At 54.2% G+C, this 22,362-nt stretch overlaps 4 protein-coding genes and 1 pseudogene across 17 annotated transcripts in view; 3 read left to right on the top strand and 2 right to left on the bottom strand.

Moving 5' to 3' along the window:
• Positions 1–9,496, top strand: part of SNX32 (sorting nexin 32) — a 17,337-nt gene extending 7,841 nt beyond the window's left edge. Inside the window, exons 2-13 of one of the 8 annotated variants that reach the window (XM_019645266.1) lie at positions 3,951–4,055; positions 4,405–4,515; positions 4,661–4,782; positions 4,976–5,099; positions 5,260–5,364; positions 5,547–5,652; positions 5,816–5,891; positions 6,118–6,157; positions 7,001–7,087; positions 7,182–7,341; positions 7,417–7,502; positions 7,789–9,496. In XM_019645266.1, coding sequence (XP_019500811.1) covers positions 3,951–4,055; positions 4,405–4,515; positions 4,661–4,782; positions 4,976–5,099; positions 5,260–5,364; positions 5,547–5,652; positions 5,816–5,891; positions 6,118–6,157; positions 7,001–7,087; positions 7,182–7,341; positions 7,417–7,502; positions 7,789–7,842 — 1,176 coding nt within the window. In that variant the 3' untranslated portion in view covers positions 7,843–9,496. Of the gene's footprint in view, positions 1–3,950; positions 4,056–4,404; positions 4,516–4,660; positions 4,783–4,975; positions 5,100–5,259; positions 5,365–5,546; positions 5,653–5,815; positions 5,892–6,117; positions 6,158–7,000; positions 7,088–7,181 lie in introns of all 8 variants that reach the window. The other 7 variants (XM_019645263.1, XM_019645262.1, XM_019645261.1 and 4 more) reach the window with 7 other exon arrangements.
• Positions 395–1,178, top strand: LOC109384192 (60S ribosomal protein L21 pseudogene; annotated as a pseudogene).
• CFL1 (cofilin 1) lies at positions 9,238–12,933 on the bottom strand. Of its 2 annotated transcripts, none has more exons than XM_019645272.1 (4): positions 12,711–12,933; positions 10,467–10,774; positions 10,125–10,201; positions 9,238–9,890 (listed from the first exon to the last, which is right to left on the bottom strand). In XM_019645272.1, exons 1-4 carry the CDS (start codon positions 12,711–12,713, stop codon positions 9,778–9,780), a joined length of 501 nt encoding a protein of 166 aa, XP_019500817.1. In that variant the 5' UTR covers positions 12,714–12,933; the 3' UTR covers positions 9,238–9,777. The 2 variants fall into 2 exon arrangements, with proteins under 2 accessions (XP_019500817.1, XP_019500816.1); XM_019645271.1 differs by lacking the exon at positions 12,711–12,933 and adding an exon at positions 12,206–12,385.
• A 2,037-nt stretch (positions 12,934–14,970) lies between these two features.
• On the top strand, positions 14,971–20,622 carry MUS81 (MUS81 structure-specific endonuclease subunit). Of its 3 annotated transcripts, XM_019645254.1 has the most exons (17): positions 14,971–14,987; positions 15,172–15,382; positions 15,474–15,603; positions 15,847–15,929; positions 16,470–16,568; positions 16,686–16,754; positions 16,916–17,001; positions 17,555–17,695; positions 17,906–18,001; positions 18,089–18,210; positions 18,303–18,400; positions 18,969–19,085; positions 19,184–19,279; positions 19,463–19,591; positions 19,668–19,771; positions 20,218–20,361; positions 20,451–20,622. In XM_019645254.1, exons 2-17 carry the CDS (start codon positions 15,248–15,250, stop codon positions 20,515–20,517), a joined length of 1,716 nt encoding a protein of 571 aa, XP_019500799.1. In that variant the 5' UTR covers positions 14,971–14,987; positions 15,172–15,247; the 3' UTR covers positions 20,518–20,622. The 3 variants fall into 3 exon arrangements, with proteins under 3 accessions (XP_019500799.1, XP_019500800.1, XP_019500801.1); XM_019645255.1 differs by lacking the exon at positions 14,971–14,987 and having other exon boundaries at positions 14,994–15,382; positions 20,278–20,361; XM_019645256.1 differs by lacking the exons at positions 14,971–14,987; positions 17,555–17,695 and having other exon boundaries at positions 14,994–15,382.
• A 315-nt stretch (positions 20,623–20,937) lies between these two features.
• EFEMP2 (EGF-like fibulin extracellular matrix protein 2) overlaps positions 20,938–22,362 on the bottom strand; it is an 8,061-nt gene continuing 6,636 nt past the window's right edge. For all 4 annotated transcript variants that reach the window (XM_019645257.1, XM_019645258.1, XM_019645260.1 and 1 more), the window contains one exon: positions 20,938–21,728. In XM_019645257.1, coding sequence (XP_019500802.1) covers positions 21,567–21,728 — 162 coding nt within the window. In that variant the 3' untranslated portion in view covers positions 20,938–21,566. The remainder of the gene's footprint in view (positions 21,729–22,362) is intronic.

Genomic DNA, 22,362 nt, shown 5'->3' with positions numbered 1-22,362 from the left:
ACTTGGGCCAGTGAAGCAACGTCCTCCACAACTAGACTGAAGAACAAAACGACAGCAACTTGTCTGTTCTCCTTCCCCCAATTCCCCAGCACTGTTCCCACACCCCAATTCCCCAATAAAAATCTTAAAAAAAAAAAAAAAACATTCTCTGATTGGATTTTTAAAAAGACAACTCTATTCTGTTAAAAGAGACATACTTTAAATATAAGGACACAGAGAGGGGCGACCGGTTGGCTCAGGTGGCTGGAGCGTGGGCTCATGGTGCTGGGGTTGCCGGTTCGATTCCCACATAGGCCAGTGAGCTGCGCCCGCCACCATTTAAAAAAAAAGAAAAAAAGAAAAAAAATATATAAGGACACAGAAAGATTGAAAAGAAATGAATGGAAAAACATATATTATGAACACACTAATCAAAAGAAAGCTGGTATTGCTATATTAATTTCAGACAAAGTAGACTGTAAGACAAGGACTATTACTAGAAATAAAGAGGGACATTTTATGATGATTAAAGAGTCAATTCAAGAAAAAATTTTATGTCATGTATATTTTACCCAAATCTTACACTGAATATAAAATGAATTGAAAATCAATCACCCTTTTTGGCCAGGACCTCCATCTTCCAGTAATTCGTCAAGATGACCAACACAAAGGGAAAGAGGAGGGGCACCTGCTATATGTTCTCTAGGCCTTTTAGAAAACATGGAGTTGTTCCTTTGGCCACATACATGCGAATCTACAAGAAAGGTGATATTGTAGACATCAAAGGAATGGGCACTGTTCAAAAAGGAATGCCCCACAAATGTTACCATGGCAAAACTGGAAGGGTCTACAGTGTTACTCAGCACGCGGTTGGCATTGTCCTAAAACAAATTAAGGGCAAGATTCTTGCCAAGAGAATTAATGTTCGTATTGAGCGTATTAAGCACTCTTAAGAGCCAGGATAGCTTCCTGAAACGAGGAAGGAAAATGATCAGAAAAAGAAAGAAGCCAAAGAGAAAGGTACTTGGGTTCAACTGAAACTCCAGCCTGCCCCACCCAGAGAAGCACACTTTGTGAGAACCAATGGAAAGGAGCCTGAGCTGCTGGAACCCATTCCCTATGAATTCATGACATAAATGTAAAAAAATAAAAGATCTCTGTATTGTTGATATTTCTCTTCATTGAGAAGTGTGGTGTCCCCGCCCCCAAAAAAATATTTAAAGAAAACTTAAAAAAAAAAAGAAAATCACAAACCTAAATATAAAAGCTAAAACTATGAATTTCTAGAAAAAAATAGAAGAATATCTTCATGACCTTGGGGGTAAGCAAAAGTTTCTTCAAGAGTACACAAAAATCCTTAATCCTAAAAGGAAAGATTGATATATTGAGCTTGTAAAATTATAAGCCATTAAGGGAGTGAAAAGGCAACATGTAGAATAGGAGATATTGGCAATACATATAACTCCAGGGTATATAAAGAATTCCTACAAAGCTGTAAGAATAAGACAATCTGATTTTTAAAAGAGGAGTGCAGGGGAGGAGCAAAAGACTTAAATAGGCACTTTATAAAAGAAGATATCCAAATGGCCAATAGGTACAAAAAATGCTGTTCAACATCATTCCTCCCCAGAGAATACAAATTAAAGCCACAGTGTGCTATTGCCGTACTGCCACCAATATGGCTAAAATAAAAAGGACTAACAGTTCTAAGTGTTGGCAAAGATGTACAACTGCAACTTTCAGATAATGCTGGCGGGAGTATAAATTAGTATAATCAACTTGGAAAACTGTTTGGAATTATCTATTAAAGCATTTTATTTATTTATTTTTTTTAAAAGATTTTATTGGGGAATTGGGGGGAGGGGAACAGCGTTAGGGAATCGGAGAAGGGGAACAGACAGGTACACAAATTGCTGTTTTTGTTCTTCAGTCTAGTTGTGGAGGATGTCACTTCACTGGCCCATGTTGATATTATCATTGTGCTCTTCCCAGATGAGGCAGATCGGTCACTGGTCATTGGTCGGCCGCTCACAGTGGCTCCCGGCAGCTCACACCCGCGGCCGGCCGCTCACGCTGGCTGTCAGCTACTCATGTAGCTCATGGCAGCCCACTGCAGCCTATGCCGTCGCCGGCGACTCACAGCAGCCCAGCTCCAGGTCCAGCTGTCGTTCATCATCTTAGCTGTAGAGGGCTGGCCCTCAATGTGGGATCCGAACTGCAGCCCTGCTGCTCAGAGCTGGCGCTCCCAAGCGAGCTCTTAACGAGCTGAACCACTCGGCCAGCCCTATTAAAGCATTTTAAGCACATGCCTACCTTATGGCCAAGCAATCCTCATGCCCATCATAAATGAGTACTTAGGTCCCTCAAAAGACATATACAAGGGCTGGCTGAGTGGCTCAGTTGGTTAAGAGCGTAAGCTCTGAGCAACAGGGTCACCAGTTCGATTCCCACATGGGCCAGTGAGCTGCGCCTGAGCTGAGCTGCCACTGAACTGCCAACAGGTGGCAGGATGGCTCAGCTGGTGAGAGCATGTGCTCCTAACAACAAGGTTGCCAGTTCGAGTCTGGCATGGGATGGTGGGCTACGCCACCCCCCCAACCCATTCCCCCCTGCAACTAAGATTGAACACAGCACCTTGAGCTGAGTGGCTGCAAGCTGCCGACGGGCGGCCAGATGGTGACTGGACTTAGAGCTGAGCTAGCTGCCCCCTCCACAACTAAGACTGAAGGACAACAACTTGGCTGTTCCCCTTCCCCAAATTCCCAATAAAATCTTAAAAAAAAAAGACATATACAAGAATGTTCATGGCAGCTTTATTCATAATATCCCTAAACTTGAAATAATCCAAATGACCAAATGGAAAATGGACACATAAACTATGATATAGTCATATAATGGAATACTAGACAGCAATGAAAAAGAACGATACTCAGCACAGTTGGATCTCACTAAAGGACACGGATGCAAAAGGGCATATACTGTATAAGTGCATATGTATGAAATTCAAGACCTATGGTGACAGAAGTCAGAATAGTGGTCCCCAATGTGCATCAAAACTTGAGAGGTCTCTGGGTGTGAGAGGTGGGCATTTGCCAGTTTATGTACTTGTGAGAAATGCTTTACGTAGAGTGGCTTCTAAGCCTCTTCCCTTCTCCTTAGTATCACTTGGCACAATGATGTGGACATAGGTGTTCAATAAATGCTTGTTGAATAGCTCAATGCAAGAAGGAACTGGTAGCTTAGTGCCACATGGATCTTTTCACTTAGAGCAGCGGTTCTCAACCTTCCTAATGCCGCGACCCCTTAATACAGTTCCTCATGTTGTGGTGACCCCCAATCATAAAATTATTTTCGTTGCTACTCTATAACTGTAATTTTGCTACTGTTATGAATCGTAATGTAAATATCTTTTTGTTTTCCGATGGTCTTAGGCGACCCCTGTGAAAGGGTTGTTTGTCCCCCAAAGGGGTCGCGACCCACAGGTTGAGAACCACTGACTTAGAGAAATACAAGTCAATTCCTCTTGGCACTAAAAGTAGTGAATGGAATGGTCTCAGGGACCCCTCAAAAGAGGTGGGAACTTCTCATCCAACTCATTGTACAAGGGCACCTGAGGTAACCAGCTGGGGAAGGGCTGGGCAGATAGCTGAGAAAGTGCATGGGGTTTGAAATCAAGGAACCCTGTCACAGCTGAGGGATCTCAGATAAGTTACTTCACCTCTCTGGTGGGCTCAGCTCCCACACCTATAAAAGGGGAGACTTCTGCCTGCTTCAGAGGAGGGAAGGCTGGGAAAGTGTGGTCATTGTAAAGCCCTGAGCAGTGGCTTAGCAGGATCCCTCTGGGGGCAGCTGGTGACCCAGGGGCATTATGAAAGCAATGCTGCTGAGGTGGGCTGAGGACCAGAAGCCTGCGGCAAGGATGGGCAAAAGCGCAGTGATCAGTTGTGTCAGGGATCTCCCCTCCCCCACAGCCCTCCTCCAAATCAGTGGACCTGCAGGGGGACAGCTCCTTACAGGTGGAGATCTCTGATGCAGTGAGCGAGCGGGACAAGGTTAAATTCACCGTTCAAACCAAGGTGAGGCTGCATGAGGAGTGAGGGGGCGATTCTGAATAGGAACCCACTTCCCTCAGCCACTGCTGTTCTGGGGGATGGTAGGCAGGTGCCATCATAGCCTTTGGGCCTTCTTCCTCAACCTGGCTCCTCTGAGAAAGTTGGTATCTTGACTATTTTCTGATTGCCTTTGCCTAAGGCCTAAGTCCCTAACCATCCCCCATCCACGATCCTGATGGAAGCATGGACACCTGAGCCCCATCTGGGCCTCACCTGGGGTGTTGGACTGGGGAAGCCCCAAAGTGGGTGCCCAGAAAGCTTGATGCAGGGTTTGGAGAGGAGAGGCACTCAAGACAGGCTTCCCGGCTTCCAGAGCTGCCTCCCTCACTTCGCCCAGACCGAGTTCTCAGTCATACGGCAGCATGAGGAGTTCATCTGGCTACATGACACCTATGTGGAAAATGAGGAGTACGCTGGCCTTATTGTGAGGAGGGGCTGGGTGGACTGGGGCTGCAAGGGGCAGACCTGGGCGCTTGGGTGAGGACGGAAGGCTGGGCCAGGCTTCTGGATGTGGGTGATAGCCTTCTCAGCAACGAGAGGTTGTCCAGCTCTGCCCCTGCTTTGAGCAGATCCCCCCAGCCCCTCCAAAGCCAGACTTTGAGGCTTCAAGGGAAAAGCTACAGAAGTTGGGTGAAGGAGACAGCTCCGTCACTCGGGAAGAGTTTGCCAAAATGAAGCAGGAGCTAGAAGCGTGAGTGCCACCTCCTTTGTCTGTGACAAAACCCGAGCCCTCTCCTGGGAACCCCAGAATTTCCCGCGACTCTATATCCCCTGGGGGTTAAGGGACCCTGACTCTGACCCCCAGGGCTGCTGCAGGGGCAGGAGACAGGAGGGAGGCCGATCAAACCAAGGAGAGCCCTCGAGCTGCCTACTATTCTCTGCAGGGAGTACCTCGCTATCTTTAAGAAGACAGTTGCAATGCATGAAGTCTTTCTGCAGCGCCTGGCGGCCCACCCTACCCTGCGGCAAGACCACAACTTCTTTGTCTTTTTGGAATACAGCCAGGATGTGAGCTGCCTCAGAACACAGGGGTCACCCCCCTGGGGGTGGGGGACGGGGTTCTAGGTGGGCTCAAGCCTCTGTCTCTTCAGCTCCGTGAGTGGCATATGCCTGGGTGGGAGGTGCAAATGCCCACCCCAACATCACACCCTCCCTGCGTGTGCCTCAGCTGAGTGTCCGAGGAAAGAACAGCAAGGAGCTCCTTGGGGGGTTTCTGAGGAATATTGTGGAGTCTGCAGATGAAGCCCTCATCACCGGCATGTCAGGGCTCAAGGTGACCCCTGGGGCCCCTCTGGATTCCACCCAGGGCCTCAAGTCCATAGCAAAGATTGAGGCCCAGGGTGGCTATGGGAGGGAAGCCACTGGCCTAGAGGGAGATTGTGCCACTCCTGGTTGTCAGTGGCTGCCATGCTCTTGGTGACTTGGGTGTAAATGGGTCTTATCTTGCTCCCCTAGGAGGTGGATGACTTCTTTGAGCATGAGAGGACTTTCTTGCTGGAGTACCACACCCGCATTCGTGATGCCTGCCTGCGGGCAGACCGTGTCATGCACTCCCACAAGTGTACGCAGGGGCCAAGGGGCCCTGGATTCCCGGCCACCTCTCCCCAGCAGTCCTACTTCCCAGGGGAGAGAAGAGGGCAGGAAATCCCATGTCTGGCCACAAACGCCAGGGGTGGGCTTGATGTGCAGACCAATGGGTTCCGATGGAGGGCTGTTCCCAACAGGCCTGGCTGATGACTATATCCCTATCTCTGCTGCACTGAGCAGCCTGGGAACACAGGAAATCAACCAGCTAAAAACGTGAGAGGACTCCCGCTCCTGCCCTTTCTCTGTGCCTGTAATACTGTGTCTGCCCACCAGGGGTCCCTGTGGAAGCCTATCATCAGCTCTAGGTGGGAGGTGCAGAAATGTCTCCTGGGATTTGGGAAAGCGGGAACGGATATTTCCCCAATGGTGGGCTAAGGGTAGGAAGGCTTTGAGCACCCACCTAAGGCCCCTGCCCTAACTCCTCCCCATTGCTTCCTAGGAGCTTCTTCAAATTGGCAGAGCTCTTTGAACGACTAAGGGTAAGTACTGCCTTCTGTGATGAAAGGCCACCCAATGATCCTTTTCAGGGAATCAAGTCCTGGAAAAGGGCAAAGCTCCAGGATCACCCTGGAATGTTCAGTGATAATTTGGGCCCAATGATGCTCTGGACTTATTACTCTCCAGGCTAGTTTAGTAAGAAGTGGAGACAGGGACCCAGCCCCGTGTGTGTGTGTGTGTGTGTGTGTGTGGTGATGGGGGAGGAGGGTGGGAACGTGTGTGTGTGTGTGGTGATGGGGGAGGAGGGTGGGAACGTGTGTGTGTGTGTGGTGATGGGGGAGGAGGGTGGGAACTGAGCTTGGTGAGGCATTTACAAGGATATGCCACACGTGCCTCGCTGTTTGCACTGTGCTGCCAACATCCTGCTCCAGACCTTTCTGAATTCTCCAAGAAAGTCACTGGGGTGTGCTGGTATCTCCAAACTGTTGGACTACATCTCTTCCCTGCTCAAGGCCCTTCAGGGACCCTGCACCTTCCAGAAACTGCCCAAGATATAAAGCCCAAAGCCCTTAGCTTGCATTTTAGGCCTTTCATGATCTGGCCACTGCCATCCAAGTACCCCCACTGAACTTCAGTTTCCTTGAACACATACCAGACTTGCACACCTCTAAAGCCTTTGCCTGATGTCTAATTTCTACTCAACCCCAAGATCCAAATCTGATACCACCTCCTGTGACACCTTCCCTGACCCGCTCCCCTTAATATCAGGATTTGACCTAGAGTGGTTATCAAGTGACTGCTGGATTGCTAGATGAGCAGCAGTCCCCCAACTCTGAGCTGCCGCTTGGCAAGCTCCCTCCCCAGCCTCCACCTTCCTGATTCAGAAGCTGGAAGGCCGAGTGGCCTCAGATGAGGACCTGAAGTTGTCAGACATGCTGAGATACTATACGCGAGACTCACAGGCAGCCAAGGTGAGAGGTGGCCCCAGAGCAAACCTCAGGCCTGGGGGCCAATGGGACCGGAGCAACCAGGAGGTAGGTACATGAAAGCCCCCGCTGGCCCCAGGACTTGCTCTATCGGCGGCTGCGGGCCCTGGCTGACTATGAGAATGCCAACAAGGCTTTGGACAAGGCACGCACCAGGAACCGGGCAGTGAGGACTGCTGAGAGCCACCAGCAACTGTGCTGCCAGCGCTTTGAACGCCTCTCAGACTCAGCCAAGCAGGGTAAGCCCCGTGGCCCTGAAGCCCAACACTGGGCTGCCTACCCTGCCAGGGTTCCCATTCCTCTCTGCTCTCCAGAGCTCATGGACTTCAAGTCTCGGCGTGTCTCCTCTTTCCGCAAGAACCTCGTCGAGTTGGCGGAGCTGGAGCTTAAACACGCCAAGGTGAGCCTTCCATCCTTACTGGGCCCTCCTGCTGCCTCCCCGACCCCCAGGCCTCTAGGTTCTTACCAAGTGTCTGTTTAGGGGAGAGGGTCAGGCAGCTGAGAGCTGTCCCAGCTGAGGTTCGGGGCCTTTATCGACAGTAAGCATTCAATAAATGGCAGCTGTTACTGCTGAGGATTGGGGTGAGGGGAGAATGAGGACAATTATGAGGTGCAGGAAGGGCAGCACCATCTCAGAAAGCATGGTGGCACAGGCGGGGGACATTCAGGATCTCTCTTCTCTGCAGGCTAGCACGCTGCTTCTCCGGAACACTCTTGTCACCCTCAAGGGGGAGCCTTAGAGCAGCCAGCCTGCTCCGGGGGCATTTAGTGCCATGAGTCCCCCAGGCCTCCCACCCCAGCAAGATGCCTCCCCTTCCACACCACAGCAGCCACTAGGAGCCATCACCTCCCAGGGCAAACCCAAGCTCCACCCCCACCCCAAGGTGCCAGGCCCTGCAAGAGGAAGGTAGGGCAGCATGGGCACTGTATTTGGCCACAGGTAAGCCAAACCCCAACTTGGGGGAAGCACAGGAGCCCTGACCTCCCTCCCAAGGGGGCTGAGGGCCAGCCTCCATTCACCCTCTGGCTCCAGAGTTCAGCTGTCCCCAGCCTGTTCACAAATAAACCACCTGGTTCTGTAACAAGGAGGCCTGCTTTGTCCTCACTTCCCATGGCTCCAGAGCCCACCAGGCAGTCCTGCCACCAGGGCACTATGGAAACCAGATCCTGGGGGAGCTAGGGAGGCACCCTGCGACATCCTCAGCCATTTCCCGGAGTGCCAGCTGACTCTCCATAGGAAGGGCAAGACCCAATGCTTGGGACCCAGGAGCAGTCTTCAAGGCATGTCACCACCCCCGTAAACTCCTGGCATGAACCACACACAAGACTAATCACAACTCCCTCTACACCTCTTTTCTAAGCAAAATGAGAACTACCTTACTCCTCCCTGGCTCCCTCCCAAATACTAACAAGCTCTAAGAAACTAAGGAGCCAGCTCTAACTCAAGGCTTTTTCAGTTCAATTGACTGGGGTGGAGGTATTAAATCCTGCATTACCACCCCTAGGGCTAGACTGCGAGGATACCTTTACCTGCTGGGCAGGTTAAAGCCCAAAGTACAGGCTGGAGAGCCCACAGCAATGCTGGCCAAAGGCTTGGGGCTCTAGCCAACACCCTCTTGGTTAAACACAGGGAGGTGGGGCCCAAGACACCTGGGTCTGAAGTCCTGAGCTCCACCTGACTGGCTCCACCCTGGACTCTAGCCACATCTACATAAGGCCAAAGGTTCAACTTGACTTCTGACTCACAGGAGCCCCTGGACCCAGCCCTCATAAATGAGTCAGCAGCTCAGGGAAGGAGGTAGCAAAAAGACCAAGCTCAAGAGGCTACCTGTGACTTGCAATCTTGCAGCTCACATCTGGGCAGGACTGAAGAGGGAATCAGAGAAGAGACCTCACTGCCCCACTGCCCATCAGGGTCAAGGCTACAGAAGCAGTTCAGACACAAAGCTCCTTCCGCTCCATGGCCCCTGCAGACATGCTCTGGCTCAGCTACCTCCTAAACAACCAGTCTCTGGGGCTAGATGAGGGTGTAGGGGCTTGTTAGAGGTAAGATACAGAGAAGAGATGCAGCTTACACTCCCAGCGTACCTCCCCCACAAGGTTCCCTGGGCCCCAACCCTGAAACAAACATCCTATAAACGAGCCTTTTTATTGTTGTGTCTCTTTTTCTTTTTTTTTAATTGTAGGTTCCTTACTGGTCCTACTTCATGAGTGGCCATGACTAGTTGGAAAAGGGGAGGGAAACCAGGCGGCGTGGGGAGGAGGAATCATCTTCACAACATTCCATTTATACACAGAACTAAACAGACAAGCACAGAGTCACTATTGCGGTTAGAAGTTGGCAGCTTGGGAAACGGAGGAACAGGTGGGGTGTTGGGGTATCGTTAAAAAAAACAGACCCCCCCCGAAGGGTGCCCGGGGGGAACTTGGTCGTCTTCAACCCAAGAATAATCGTAAGATCGAAGCTGTATGGGAAGGCCAGAACCGTCAGGAGTGGAGGGGGGAAGAGGAAGGTCCAGGGGGTGGGGGGCTGTTTGGCAACTGGGTGAAGGGATTGCCCTCCCCCTGCTGGGACTCCCCCCAGCCCCTCCGGTCTGGCAGAAAGGGGGCAGCCTGCAACCCCCATGGGCAGGTCTGGGGCTGCCAGATGCTCCGGGCAGGGGGCTGGAGGGGGCTCACAAAGGCTTGCCCTCCAGGGAGATGACAGCGCTACCCCCCAGCTTCTCTGCCAGAGTGCAGCGGTCCTTGACCTCCTCGTAGCAATTTGCTTGTAATTCATGCTTGATCCCTGTGGGGAAAAGGGGGAAGGAAAGCATATGTGAGTAGGAAGCTGTGGGTTGGCAGAGGGTAGTTTATGGCTGGGAAGGAGCCAATCAGAACAGATGGAAGGGATGTGGTTACCTTCCAAACAGGAAGAGACAAGGAGAGGGAAGAACCTCCTCTGCCATGCCAGTCACCCCACCCTGCAGCCAAGGCCTGGGCAGAAAGAAGGGCATGTGGCACTACCAATGCTGGCCCTTACCCGTCAGCTTCTTCTTGATGGCGTCCTTGGAGCTGGCATAGATCATTTTGCTCTTAAGGGGTGCAGACTCAGGAGCCCTGGAAGGATATAAGAGAACTTGCAGCAAAATTTCCAAGTCTAGCAAGCGCCCTCAAACAATAGATGACTTCGAGACAAACACTTGAGCTGGCCCCTTGCATCCAAACTTTTATCAAGTTCCTCATTGACAAGTGTTTTGTTACAATGCTCCCCACCCTAAACACATGTCTGGTTAATCAGGAGCCAGAGTTCCCATCCTGAGAAAGAGGGGTGAGACAGAGCCAGTACAGGTGACACGAATTAGTGCCTGCATAAGGAGCTCACCAGAAGATAAACACCAGGTCCTCCTTCTTGCTCTCCTTGGTCTCATAGGTTGCATCATAGAGGGCGTAGCGGCAGTCCTTGTCCGGCAGCATCTTGACAAAGGTGGCGTAGGGGTCATCTACAGTCTGGCCCACATCACCTACCAGGATCTCCTTGCCCTCCTCCAGGATGATGTTCTTCTTGTCCTCGCTCAGGCAGAAGAGCACCGCCTTCTTGCGCTTCTTCACCTCCTCTGGTGTCGACGACTTACGCACCTTCATGTCATTGAACACTTTGATGACTCCATCAGAGACAGCCACACCAGAGGCCTGGGGGACCAGCCACACACACCTCATAAGAAAAAATTTCTGGGACTCCCCCTAAAATCCCTCCTTTGCTTCCTTAGGATACCTGTCTATATGCCAACCAACATACTACAGTCCTCAGCCCCAAGACATCATTAATCTTCTCCGCAAAGTATGTGTCCCTATTTTCCCACCCAAACCATTTTGGGGACACAACCCCAAAATGGCAACCACAAAAGAGACCTCTGATCACCTCATTCAGCATCATTCCTCCCCAACCCAACATCTTATAGGCTAGAAATTGAAGACCTGTGAGAAGCAGAACCTTAACTGAGACGTGAGCTCACAATTATAAGAATCCACAGGCAACTGACTCCTTTCCTACTCACATTACTCAATCTCAGCTTTTGGATAAAACTGCTGACTCAGAACTTCAGATAGGTAAAGAAAACCCAGACACCCAAATCATAGCCATCTCTTCTGGAAGGAGAGAGTCAGGCCCCCACAATGCTAGATGGGACACCAAAGGTGCTCAACAGTTGAAGCAAATACACAGTAGCTCAGTACAGTTATTACACAAATTATCCTCTTCTCTGCTGGGGTCTTCCTCAACCAAAGTAGTACAACCCCTAATTAAGGCCCTACACCACTCCTATTCTCTGGGGGAAATGCAGGCCCCAGAAGATCGTTGACAGAAGTACACAGGGCAAACTCAAGTGCCCACAGTCCTTGAGAGCCCTTTATACTTCTATTCTGGGTCGTACTGGGGGACACCCTAGCCCGGAAAGGCAGCGACTGTCCACGATGAAATCTGCCGCGCCGCCCCCCCCCTCCCGGAACTGCAGAGGAAGCCAGGCATGTGACTCAGCCGCTTCCGGAGTAGGCGGGGAAAGGAGCTTGGCTAGTCTCGGCCCCCTCCCCGAGAGAGAGAGAGAGAGAGAGAGAGAGAGAGAGAGAGAGAGAGAGAAACCCCTATCCAGAGCCAGCAACAACTCCAGGGCTTCAACCCGAAAGAATCGCTTTTACAGGCCGGCATATCAGCCACCTCGGCTGTGAGCTGGAGCCTCGGCAAGTTACACAACCTTCGGTTCTCGGAGCTTTCGGGCCGAACACGGGCGGGGTGGTTTCCGGGCGGTGCCCGCCTGGGTCACTTCCCTAAACTTGGCTCCACCCTCAGGCCCTATCCGGGAAAACCGATGGCCCCGCTTGTCCAGGGCTTCGGGCCCAGCGCCCAGGCCGGAGCGTGCGCGCACGCGCCGACCAACAACGTCGTTCCAGCCTTTGCCCGGTGTACAGAGCGGAGAACCCAGCTCGCTTTGTGGGCTAGCTCACTCCGGGAACAGGGCCGTGGCCTCTGCGGTGTCCGATCCGTGCCGCGCGGTGCAAGCCCCTAATCCCAGGCGCCCGCGCATCCCCGCCGCCCCCGCCCCTCCCAGGCGCAGACATCCCTGCCACCTGCTCTCGAGACAGACCAGCCTGCCGAGGGAGGATGACGCGGAGACAGGAACAGCCTTGGGTGGGGCGCGCGCGCCAAGACTGCTCGCGCGCTTTTCCTTCTCCGCCCCCGGGCAGGGTTTGGATGCCGCGTGCTCCCATCGAGCGCGCGCTCCCGTGAGCCAACTCTCTTCAAAGCTGCTGCGGGGCGCGACACTTGCGGCTCCACGAGGGGCGGGCGCGTGCCTCGGACCCCTCCCCCACGGCTAGTGTCCGCGCGGGCGCACCAGAAGGGTGGGGGAGGGGAACGGAGCCCAGGGGGCGCGCGTGCGACGTTCCATCCAGCCATCCCTGGCGCCCGCGGGCGCGCACGCGCGTCCCGGCACCGCCCGCCCCTCAGCACAAGACCCTCATCCCGCCAGGGGTGCTGGGGGAGGGGATGCCGACGTCGCTCCCCCGTTCCCTCCCACACGCGAGACGACCGACTCGCAGCCGCCTCCCTCAAGCACTGTGGCCTGGCGCTCACCATGTTTCCGGAAGCAAAAAGGAGACCGCAAGGAGAGCCAGAAAAGATGAGAGGCGCTGCAGCTGCTGCCGGGATCCGACTGAACACGGCCTCTCCCGGCCCCTTCCGTTTAGTATGAGCCGCACAATGAGGGGCGGGGCGGGCTTCCGGCGCTCCCACTGCGGGCCGACGGGAAATGAAGTCCAAAGGTCCTGCGCCGTCCTCAAGCTCGCTGGGTAACAGAGTCTTTTTTGTCCCCCGTTCTCCCAGCGCCACATTGCTTAACGGGAAATGTAGTCCGAGACAGCCGGGAGAGGCGGGGCTATGGCACGGAAAGCGCGCCCATTGGTCAAATTTCCCAGGAAACGCTCAGAGCTGAGAAAGGCGCTCGGTAACATGAACATGACCCGAAAATGAGTCCCAACTTCGCGGCTTTTCACCCCGTTTGAAACGGTTCCCTTAAGATCCATCTTGGCACTTTCTGGATCCCTTGGTCTGAAATTTTTGAGTGAATTAATAATTTACTTTTCTGAAGCGAAGCAACTATCCATTGGCCTGGAATCCAGTCCTCGAGCATGGAGAATCCCAAGTATAAGGCGCCTTCAATCCAGTAAACATTGAGCACCTTTTATGTGCAAAGCCACGCTTGTCTCCTGAGAAAAGACCATATGAAACTTCAATAAAATAAGAGAAAGTCTACAAGGAAATCTTTGAAAATAGATGTGTCCATTTAAATGTTTGGCAAATTCACAAGGCACTAAAGGTAGAAGGGCAGGCAGGGATTTGTGCATTCAAGGATTATGTGCCTTTTACTACACCGGGAACCGAGGAAATAGATATTAAATCAGACTTGAATCTTGTTCTAGAGTTGAGAACAAGGCATTTAGTAAATTTAATACCCGCAAAAATTGAGACATAAGTCTCACCAAAAGAAACGGGTGGAAGACTCGGGAAGATTTCGTTGGCTTCAAGCAATGACCATGGTCTCACTGCAGGCAGAGATGAAAGGGTCCCAAACAAGAGAATTACGGCCATTGATCCTAAGAGCGTAATAAAGGGTGTAAAATGAAGAGCTGAAACCCCGTTCTTCACTACTCGGGGAGCGACTCCCTGGAGTGGGTACCTCGCAGAGCATGCCGGGGGTTGTAGTCAGGGACAGTCCCGCCGTACTGCCCACCAACGGGGAGCCCCTGGTGAAGCCCACAGTTCGACCCCTGCCTACCCCCAGCGACCCTGCCAGAAGAGAAAACTGGCTCCACCTTTTTCGAGCCTCAGAGTTGCCAAGAGCAACGAAGAGGGGGAAGGGGAATAGCGCAGTTACCCTGGAGACGCGCTCCCGCCCGCCCCTAGCCGCGGGATGCCCTAGATGTCCTTATTAGGACAAGAGACTAGAGAGGGCGGGACCAACCATAACGTTGGCTGGAGGCTCCTTATAAGGCAGCGTCGGACCGGAGGCGGGAGTTAGTAGTAGGCTGGGAGACGGGGTCGCGGCTGGGCGGAGTCTCAGGGGGCGGGCCTGTTGCGCCCAGGGCTGCCACTCCACTCGAAGGCCCCAGACTAGCACCTCGCGACTTCCGGTATGACTGCTGGGGGTTGCATCAACTCCCAAGCGAGACCCTTGTGCCCAGCTCCTGCATACGTGTCCCTCAACCTGGGATCTTTTTTGCATAGATGTACCATCTTAATCCTTTGAGGGTTCCCCACCTCCAATAAGTCACTAAAACGGCGAAATGTTCACCCCTTTCACCCTTGTCAAGGCTTCCTATCCCCAGCTTGCTTCCCCATATCCAGCCACGTGCCCATCTCAGCCACCCCCTTACCTGCCAGGATGCCCAACACCTCCTACTTGTCCCTTTTCTTGTCCTCTGTTCCCCTCCCCTTGTCCGACTAACTTTGGCTTTTTCTGCTCGTCCCTGACTTCGCACCCCTCCCCACTGCCCTGTGTTGTCTCTCCCAGCTCGGGATCACCATTCCTCAGCGGGTCCTTCAGCTTCTTCTGCGTTACCTTTGTGTGCTCATACCCTGTACTTCCTAGATGCCTCTCCTGCATATACACCTGCACCCGTTTGTCTCCCACCCTCCACTTCTCAGGCTTTCACAACCCCCGTCTCGCCAGACTCCCTGTTCAGGATGAGGCTGAAAATGACAGCCTCAGATTACGTGGTTAAGCGCCGCCCCAGCTAGCCCTCCCAGCCACAAGGGGGCGCAGTCCGCCTTTCTCTTGCCTTCACAAAGAAGACCGCCCTAGACTCTGGGATGGGAGGAAGGGGCGGGTCAAGGCTCCGGGGCCAGGGCGGGGTGCGTCCCAAAGGCTGGTCCTGGCCGGGAGGGGTGAGGGGGCGAAAGACCGTAGAGACGTGCTCGGCACCAACCACTCAGAGTAGTGGAGGGGTGGAGAGGGCAGCAGGAGGTTATCCTCTAGTTAGTGCCCCTCGTGGGACCACGTGATTGAAGAAGTACCGCCTTCACCCTCTTGAGCCAGGTGTTCGAATCCTGTTTCCAGTCTGGGCGTCTCAGTACCGCCTGCGTGAGATGCCAAAGGCCTAGTCGTGGGGTTCATGGCGGCGCCGGTCCGTCTGGGCCGGAAACGCCCGCTGCCGGTTTGCCCCAACCCGCTCTTTGTACGCTGGCTGACCGAGTGGCGGGACGAAGCAGCCAGCAGGGGGCGCCGCACGCAATTCGTGTTTCAGAAGGTGGGTCCCAGCCCCACCTGATGACAGGTGCTGGCAGAGCCAGACGACCAGGCCAAACCTGACCCGCTACGGTACCCTCTAACCCCGCCAGGCTCTGCGCTCCCTCCGGCGTTATCCACTGCCCCTGCGCAGCGGTAAAGAAGCTAAGATCCTACTGCATTTCGGAGACGGGCTCTGCCGGATGCTGGACCAGCGGCTGCAGAAGCACCGATCATCTGGCGGTGAGCTCTGGGGGCAGGGGTCGGTGGTTCCGAGTCTCTCCAAGGTGCAGCCTCCGTAACCACGTGGGATACCTTAGCTTCAAGCGCCCCTTTCGTGTCCAAGGAGCTGTTTTACCTAGGGCTAGTGGCTGGCTCTGGTAGAGCCTCACTCCTCTCATCTACCACACAAGCCGGCAGAGTCCCAGATCCTCTCGCCTGCTGGATTCCATTGGGTCCGAGGTTGACTCTCTTCTGCTCCCGCAGGTGACCATGCCCCAGGTTCATCTGGAGCGAAGAGCCCAGCCGAGGAAGGACCACCTGCTGAAGTCCAGGACTCTTCCATGCCAGTGAGGACAGGGCAAGAGGAATGGAAGGGAATGTGGGGGCACTAGGAGTAAGATTTTCTGGCTTGGGGACTTAGCAGGTCTGGGTCCAGATCTCCTCACCAGTGATATCTGGCCTTGGGCAAATGCCAGATATCTTTCTTGTATTTAGTTTTCTCATTTGTAGATGGGTACACATATGTTGATTGAATAGAGTCAGTTCTATGATCAAGCTATGTAGTGGGCCAAGCCCAGTAAGTTGTGGGGGTTGCTGTACTGAGTTTTTTTTGTCTTAACACCTATCCTGCAGTGGGTGGTGGAACTGAGACTGGACCAGGCTGATTGCACCACCCCACAAGTCTCCACTGTCTCATCCCAACTTTGCAAGCGATCATCCCATCCTCTGTGCTGTTTTACAGATCTGGGAACTGAGAGGCAGCTGAGTGACTTGCCCAGGGCCATGCAGCCTGCAGAGATAGAGTCTGAACCTCAGCTCTGTCAGGGATTCAGTCTACAACGGCTGGCTGGCTGACTTTCATGTTCAAAGCCCTTTGTATCTTTAAGGTTCTGGCCCAGCCCAAAGCGGGAGGCTCTGGCAGCTACTGGCCAGCTCGGAACTCTGGAGCACGAGCAGTATTGCTGCTGCTCTATAGGGAACACCTGGTGAGTGCCTAGCTACACCCAGAGTCAGGGGAACTGAGGCTGTGGGGCATGAGGCCCCTGAAAGAGACTGGCCCAGGCACTGAACCTGCCTTGGTTACATTTCTGCCTTGGTTACAGAATTCTAGTGGCCACAGCTTCCTAACCAAGGAGGAGCTGCTGCAGAGGTGTGCCCAGGAGGCTCCCGGGGTGAGCACTGAGGTGGGGAAGGATGGGACCAAGTGGCTCTGGATCTGACCTTGAGCCCACCAGAGCTGCCCTTCTCAGGAGCTAGCAGGGGCATGGGGCCCAGGGAGTTGGACACCTGGTAGCACCAGGTGCTCTCTAAGGGTCTCCTCACCTATGGACAGGTAGCACCTGGGAGTGCTCGACCCTGGCCAGCGCTCCGCTCCCTCCTTCACAGGAACCTGATCCTTAGGACACACCAGCCAGCCAGGTGGGGCCAACTACCGGGGATGCATGAGGCAGGGAGGGGGAGCATGCATGATGTTCTGAGTGGGGCCTGCAGTCACCCAGCAATTCCCAGGCCTCATGCTGTTGAGGTTAGGGGAAAGGCCTCTCCCCACCCCACCCCACCCCCGGAGCCCACAATGTTGGAGTAGTGGGAGGGTTTGAGAGAAGGAGCAGTGAGGGCAAGGAGGAGGAGCATAAGGGCTTTACTGAGGACATGGCATTTGACACACATTAGAGTTCAGAGGGTAGAGATGCAGGAAAAGCACTGAAGGGAGGAGGGAACAACAGTATGAGCAAGCTTGGGAGGAAGAAAAGTGAGACATATTGCAGACCTGAGGAATGGCCCTGGGCAGATCCAGAGGGCAGTGATTGGAGGAGCAAGAACACAGCCTGGGGGGGTGATGGTGGAAGCCACTGGACTTATTCGTGCAGGGTCACCAAGAGGGTGTAAAGCCAGCCTAGTTGGGGGCAGGCAGGAGAGCCTGCCAGGTATGAGCAAAGAAGGGAGATCTGTGTTCGTCTCTTCCACCTACTAGGTACTCACTGACCCCAGAAGGTCTGGAGCTGGCCCAGAAGCTGGCCGAGTCAGAGGGCCTGAGCTCTCCGAATGTGGGCATCGGGCCAGAGGAGCCCCCTAGGGAGAAGCCAGAAGTGCCAAGATCATTCTCAGCTGAGCTGTGAGGAAAGGAGGGAGAGAAAGGGGGGATGGAGAGAAAAGGGGAGCAGGGGGGGTCCCAGAAACGAAGCCAAGACCCCATCCCTGTCTCCATAACCTACAGCTAAGCTGTGGCTGTCCCATTTCCACTGGGTTTGGAGGGAAACTGCCCTGGCAGTGGGGTTCTGGCCTCACACACACACACACCAACCCCTCTTCCCCCTCCTTGTAGTGGCGCCAATGAAGGCAGTGTCCAGCAGCCGCAGCTGGAGCTGAGGCCTGGAGAGTACAGGGTGCTGTTGTGTGTGGATGTTGGCGAGACCAAGGGGTGAGTGAGGTGGGGGGAACTGAAGGAAAGGATGCTGGGGTTGGCACTGGCCTGCCCTGACCTAAGCCTCCTGCCTTGCAATTCCAGGGCGGGGCACAGATCAGAACTGATCCGCCAGCTGCAGCGGCTGCACGTGACCCACACAGTGCGGAAGCTGCACATCGGTGACTTCGTGTGGGTGGCACAGGAGACCAGGCCCAGAGACCCGGGTGAGGGCATGGACAGGCAGGTGGGTGTCAGAGGCAGGGCCTGGTGGGTGGGGGGACGTAAGCCAATGGGACCCTTCTTGGCCTCTCAATAGCAAGACCTGGGGAACTAGTCCTGGACCACATCGTGGAGCGCAAGCGAATGGACGACCTGTGCAGCAGCATCATCGACGGCCGCTTCCGGGAGCAGAAGGTTCCTTTACCAGCCTCACGACACCCCCTGCTCCCTTCCTGTTCTGGGGGCCTCTTTCTCAGCCAGGAAGAATCCAGGGGACTTCCAGGTGGCCTTGAGGCAGAGCTCCCACAGCGCCAGCCATACCCCATTAGAGCTGCTCCAGGGCAGCCCTGAGATCAGACCCCCTGAGGGCACAGCAGGTGCGCAGGGCGTCTGGCTGGGCTGAAGAGCCTATTAAAGACCCCTGGGGTGTCCAGCCCCTGCAGTCTGACGTAAACAAGGAGTGAAACTGCAGTGACTATCGGTATTGGCTTCGGGGCTGACCCCATAGTCAGAGACCGTTTATAGGCTGAGAGAGACTTGAAGAATGGGTATCATTCAAAGATGTTAGATGGACTTTCCATGCAAGAGTAACAGCATGAACAAAGGTGTGGAGGCCACTCTGAGACAGGTAGAAAGACTAGAGAGGATGAGGAGGTGAATTGGTGGGAGTAGGATCCCACTGGTGATGAGTGTGACATGATGGATGGCCCAGCATAGAGGTGTCCAGGCCTGACCCTCCTTGTCCCTCTTTTCACCTCCCCAGTTCCGGCTGAAGCGCTGTGGCCTGGGGCGCAGAGTATACCTGGTGGAGCAGCATGGCTCAGTACACAACCTCAGCCTTCCCGAGAGCACACTGCTGCAGGCTGTCACCAACACTCAGGTGAGCTGGGAGGGCAGAGCCAAGCTGGTAGGGACCCCATGGTCCGTTACACAGCTTGGGCCTGAAGCTACCTCCCTCTGTTGAGTCCTCTTCCACAGGTTATCGATGGCTTCTTCGTGAAGCGCACAGCAGACATTAAGGAGTCAGCTGCCTACCTGGCCCTCTTGACCCGAGGCCTGGAGAGACTTTACCAGGTGAGCAGGTACACCTGTGTGGCACTGGTCCCTTACCTGGGCCCTGTGCTCCCCCAAGGAAGGCAGGGTAAGTGAGATCCCTCCTATTCTTCAGGTTGGCCCACTGAGGCCTAAGATCGGGCAAGGACTGGCTGGGCGGTTTCCCTAGAGCTCTGGCCTGGCCTCAGTCCTCTCTCCCCTCAGGGCCACACTCTATGCAGTCGCACCTGGGGAATCCCAGGGGACCCCGAATCAGGAGCTGGCCCCTCCTCCAACCCTCTCTGCTCACTGCTCACCTTCAAAGATTTCAACACGGGAGCCATCAAGAACAAGGTACTGCCTCTGCCCAGCTCCTCCTTACGGGGTCCAGCCCTAGACCACCCCTGGCACAGTCCTCTCCTGACCCCAGGCCCAGTCTGTGAGGGAGGTGTTCACCCGGCAGCTGGTACAGGTGCGAGGAGTGAGTGGGGAGAAGGCAGCAGCCCTGGTGGATCGGTACAGCACCCCTGCCAGGTAGGCCCCCACGGAGCCCCTGAGGGATCCACTGCTCTTGTCCTCCCTGCATGGAATTCAGCTCAGCCAGTGTTTTGTGGGGGATCTGGTTCTGTGAGGGCTGTGCAGACCCAGAGATAGGCAGACTCAGCTGAACCCCAGGAGCTCATGGAGTTTGGTTGGTGAGCAAGAGAGTGCCAGCCAGGGCCAAACAGTATTTCAGGTGTTGGGGGAACCCACAGGAGGGAGGGAGACATTCCACCTGGCGCAGCAAAGAAGGCATCCTGGAGGAAGGGTAGGGCCATAAAGACTGGGCCAAGAACTTGGAGAACATTTTCAGGAGCATGAAGGGAGGGTGAGCGGGATGGAGCAGGGCCTTGAATGCCCAGCTCAGGAACTGCGGTAGTGGTCCTGACTCTAACCCATGCTGACCCCTTCCTGCCTGTCTCCCATGACTTTGGCCTAAGCTGGGCCAGAGTCAGCCATTGTCAAGCCTTAGAAACTCAAATGCCCCACCCCATGCCCAGCCTACTGGCCGCCTATGATGCCTGTGCCACCCCCAAGGAACAGGAACTGCTGCTGAGCACCGTCAAGTGTGGGCGACTGCAGAGGTGAGGCAAGGGACAGAACCTGGAGAGTGGCTAGGGCCAAAGTTGCTATGGCAGGGACCTGACCCTCACTAGCATCTCTCTTTGTGCAGGAATCTGGGGCCCGCTCTGAGCAGGACCTTGGCCCAGCTTTACTGCAGCTACAGCCCCCTGACCTAAACTTTGCCACGAGACAGACCCCAGTCCCCATCTTCTAAGGCTAGCCAGCCTTTTAACCAGAATCTTCTGGACTTCCAATAAAAAATCTAAGTATTTGCAACGTTATGTGTTATGGAGGTGATGCCAGGCCCTAGGGCCTTGTAAAATATTCAGGCAGAAACTAGGGAGCCCATTGGGTCCAGTGGTTTTTTTTTTTTTTTAGCTGAGCCATCCCGCCACCTGTTGGCAGCTCACGGCTGCTCAGCTCGGGCTGACTCGAACCGCTGTTGCTCAGAGCTCAAACTCTTGAGCGAGCTCTTAACCAACTGAGCCACTCAGCCGGCCCGGGTCCAGTGGTTTTTAAACAGAGCTCCTCAAGACCTTAGGGTTCCCTAGTGGAGTACTGAGACTAAGAAGGAGCTGAAGTCGGTGAGGCATTGCAACTTTGCACCTAGTTTATGTCATCAGAGGGTCCCTAATCAATAAAATTTCCTTGGATAAAAGGTTCTGAGGTTTGGGGGGAAAGTTTGAAAAGCACTAACAGCCCAACTGCCTCATTTTATGGATTGGAAAACTGAGGCCCAGGGAGCTACTAGGGTTTGTCCAAATTGATAGTTTGAGGACAGGCCTCCTGGCACTGTCTGGAGCAGGCTTTCTCAGGCTCCCTGCAAACCAGCCAAGTCCTAGTTTATGCTGGGATCTAGCGTCTGCAGCCTCATTACTTCCTCCTTTCTCAGGGTGATTCTGACGCCCATGGTCCGTAGACCAATCCCAGCCTTAGGGACACAGCTCCCAACTCCTGCCAATGGGTCCCCCTCAGCCTGAGCTGACTCCTCACTTTAGGTGGACTTGGCCCGCCCCCCCCCCAAACCTGGCCCTTTCCCCAGTCTGGGGTTCACTGGAGTGTTACCCACCCACCTCAGCCATCAGGACTCCTTCTTTCTCCCTTTATTGCCTTTCTCTCTCTACCCTTCACAATAGCATCTTCCCTTTTAGCAGGACAGTCATTCCTGAGCTCCAGGCTCCTCGGCACCAGGGACCTCCCCCTCCCTGTGGGCTCCCCCCACTCCTCAGAAGGTGTAGGCCCCCACGAAGACGGTGAGTCTCAGTACAGAGCTGGCCCGATAGCTCATGAGGGAGTTCATGGTTACCATCTCGAGGTCCAGCACATACTCCCGGGGACCTGTCACAGGCCGGGCGAGGACCAGCATGGCGCTGACATTGTTGATTTGCTGCAGGGCACAACGGGTGGGGGGACATGTAGATTGCATCAACCTATGTGCCACAACCCTCCCCCAGCATTGCCTCCCTGCCCCATGTTTTGCACCCACAACCAGTTAGCTGTGGAATAGAGAGCCCTGGCCAGGTTGTGACCCCAGGCTCTCATCCAGCCCCATGACACCCTTAACATCTCTCCTGCACCCAGGCTCCTGCCCTCGGAAATCTCCCACTGATGCTCTTCCCACCCTTTCCAGCTAGTTCTTTTGTCCAATCAAGGTCAACTGATGATTCAGGGCCAGGTATGAGACTTTGGGGAATGGTGGTGTCTTTGGTGATCTGGAGCAGGCAGACGCCCCTTCAAAGCATTCAATTGCAGGAAGAGGAAACAAGCACTGATACCACACAAACCCTTGTGCCCCTCTCACTGTGAGTCACGCCTTGGACCCCTTCCTCCTAACAGCTCTACCAGCAGAGCTAATTCTCTGACCCCAGGCCCCTGCACCAACCCCTGCTGCCTCTCTCTCCAAGTCCCAGTTCCACTTGCTTGCCCTTCTGGGACTCTGCTCTGCCTGTTACCTTAGAAGGCCTCTTGTGTCAGTTCCCGTTCTAAGGGTTAGGATATTGAGGCCAGATACAGAAACCAGT

The sequence above is a fragment of the Hipposideros armiger genome, unplaced genomic scaffold, assembly GCF_001890085.2.
Source record: "Hipposideros armiger isolate ML-2016 unplaced genomic scaffold, ASM189008v1 scaffold_93, whole genome shotgun sequence".
NCBI lineage: Eukaryota > Metazoa > Chordata > Mammalia > Chiroptera > Hipposideridae > Hipposideros > Hipposideros armiger.
This window is presented reverse-complemented; position numbering and strand designations above follow the sequence as displayed.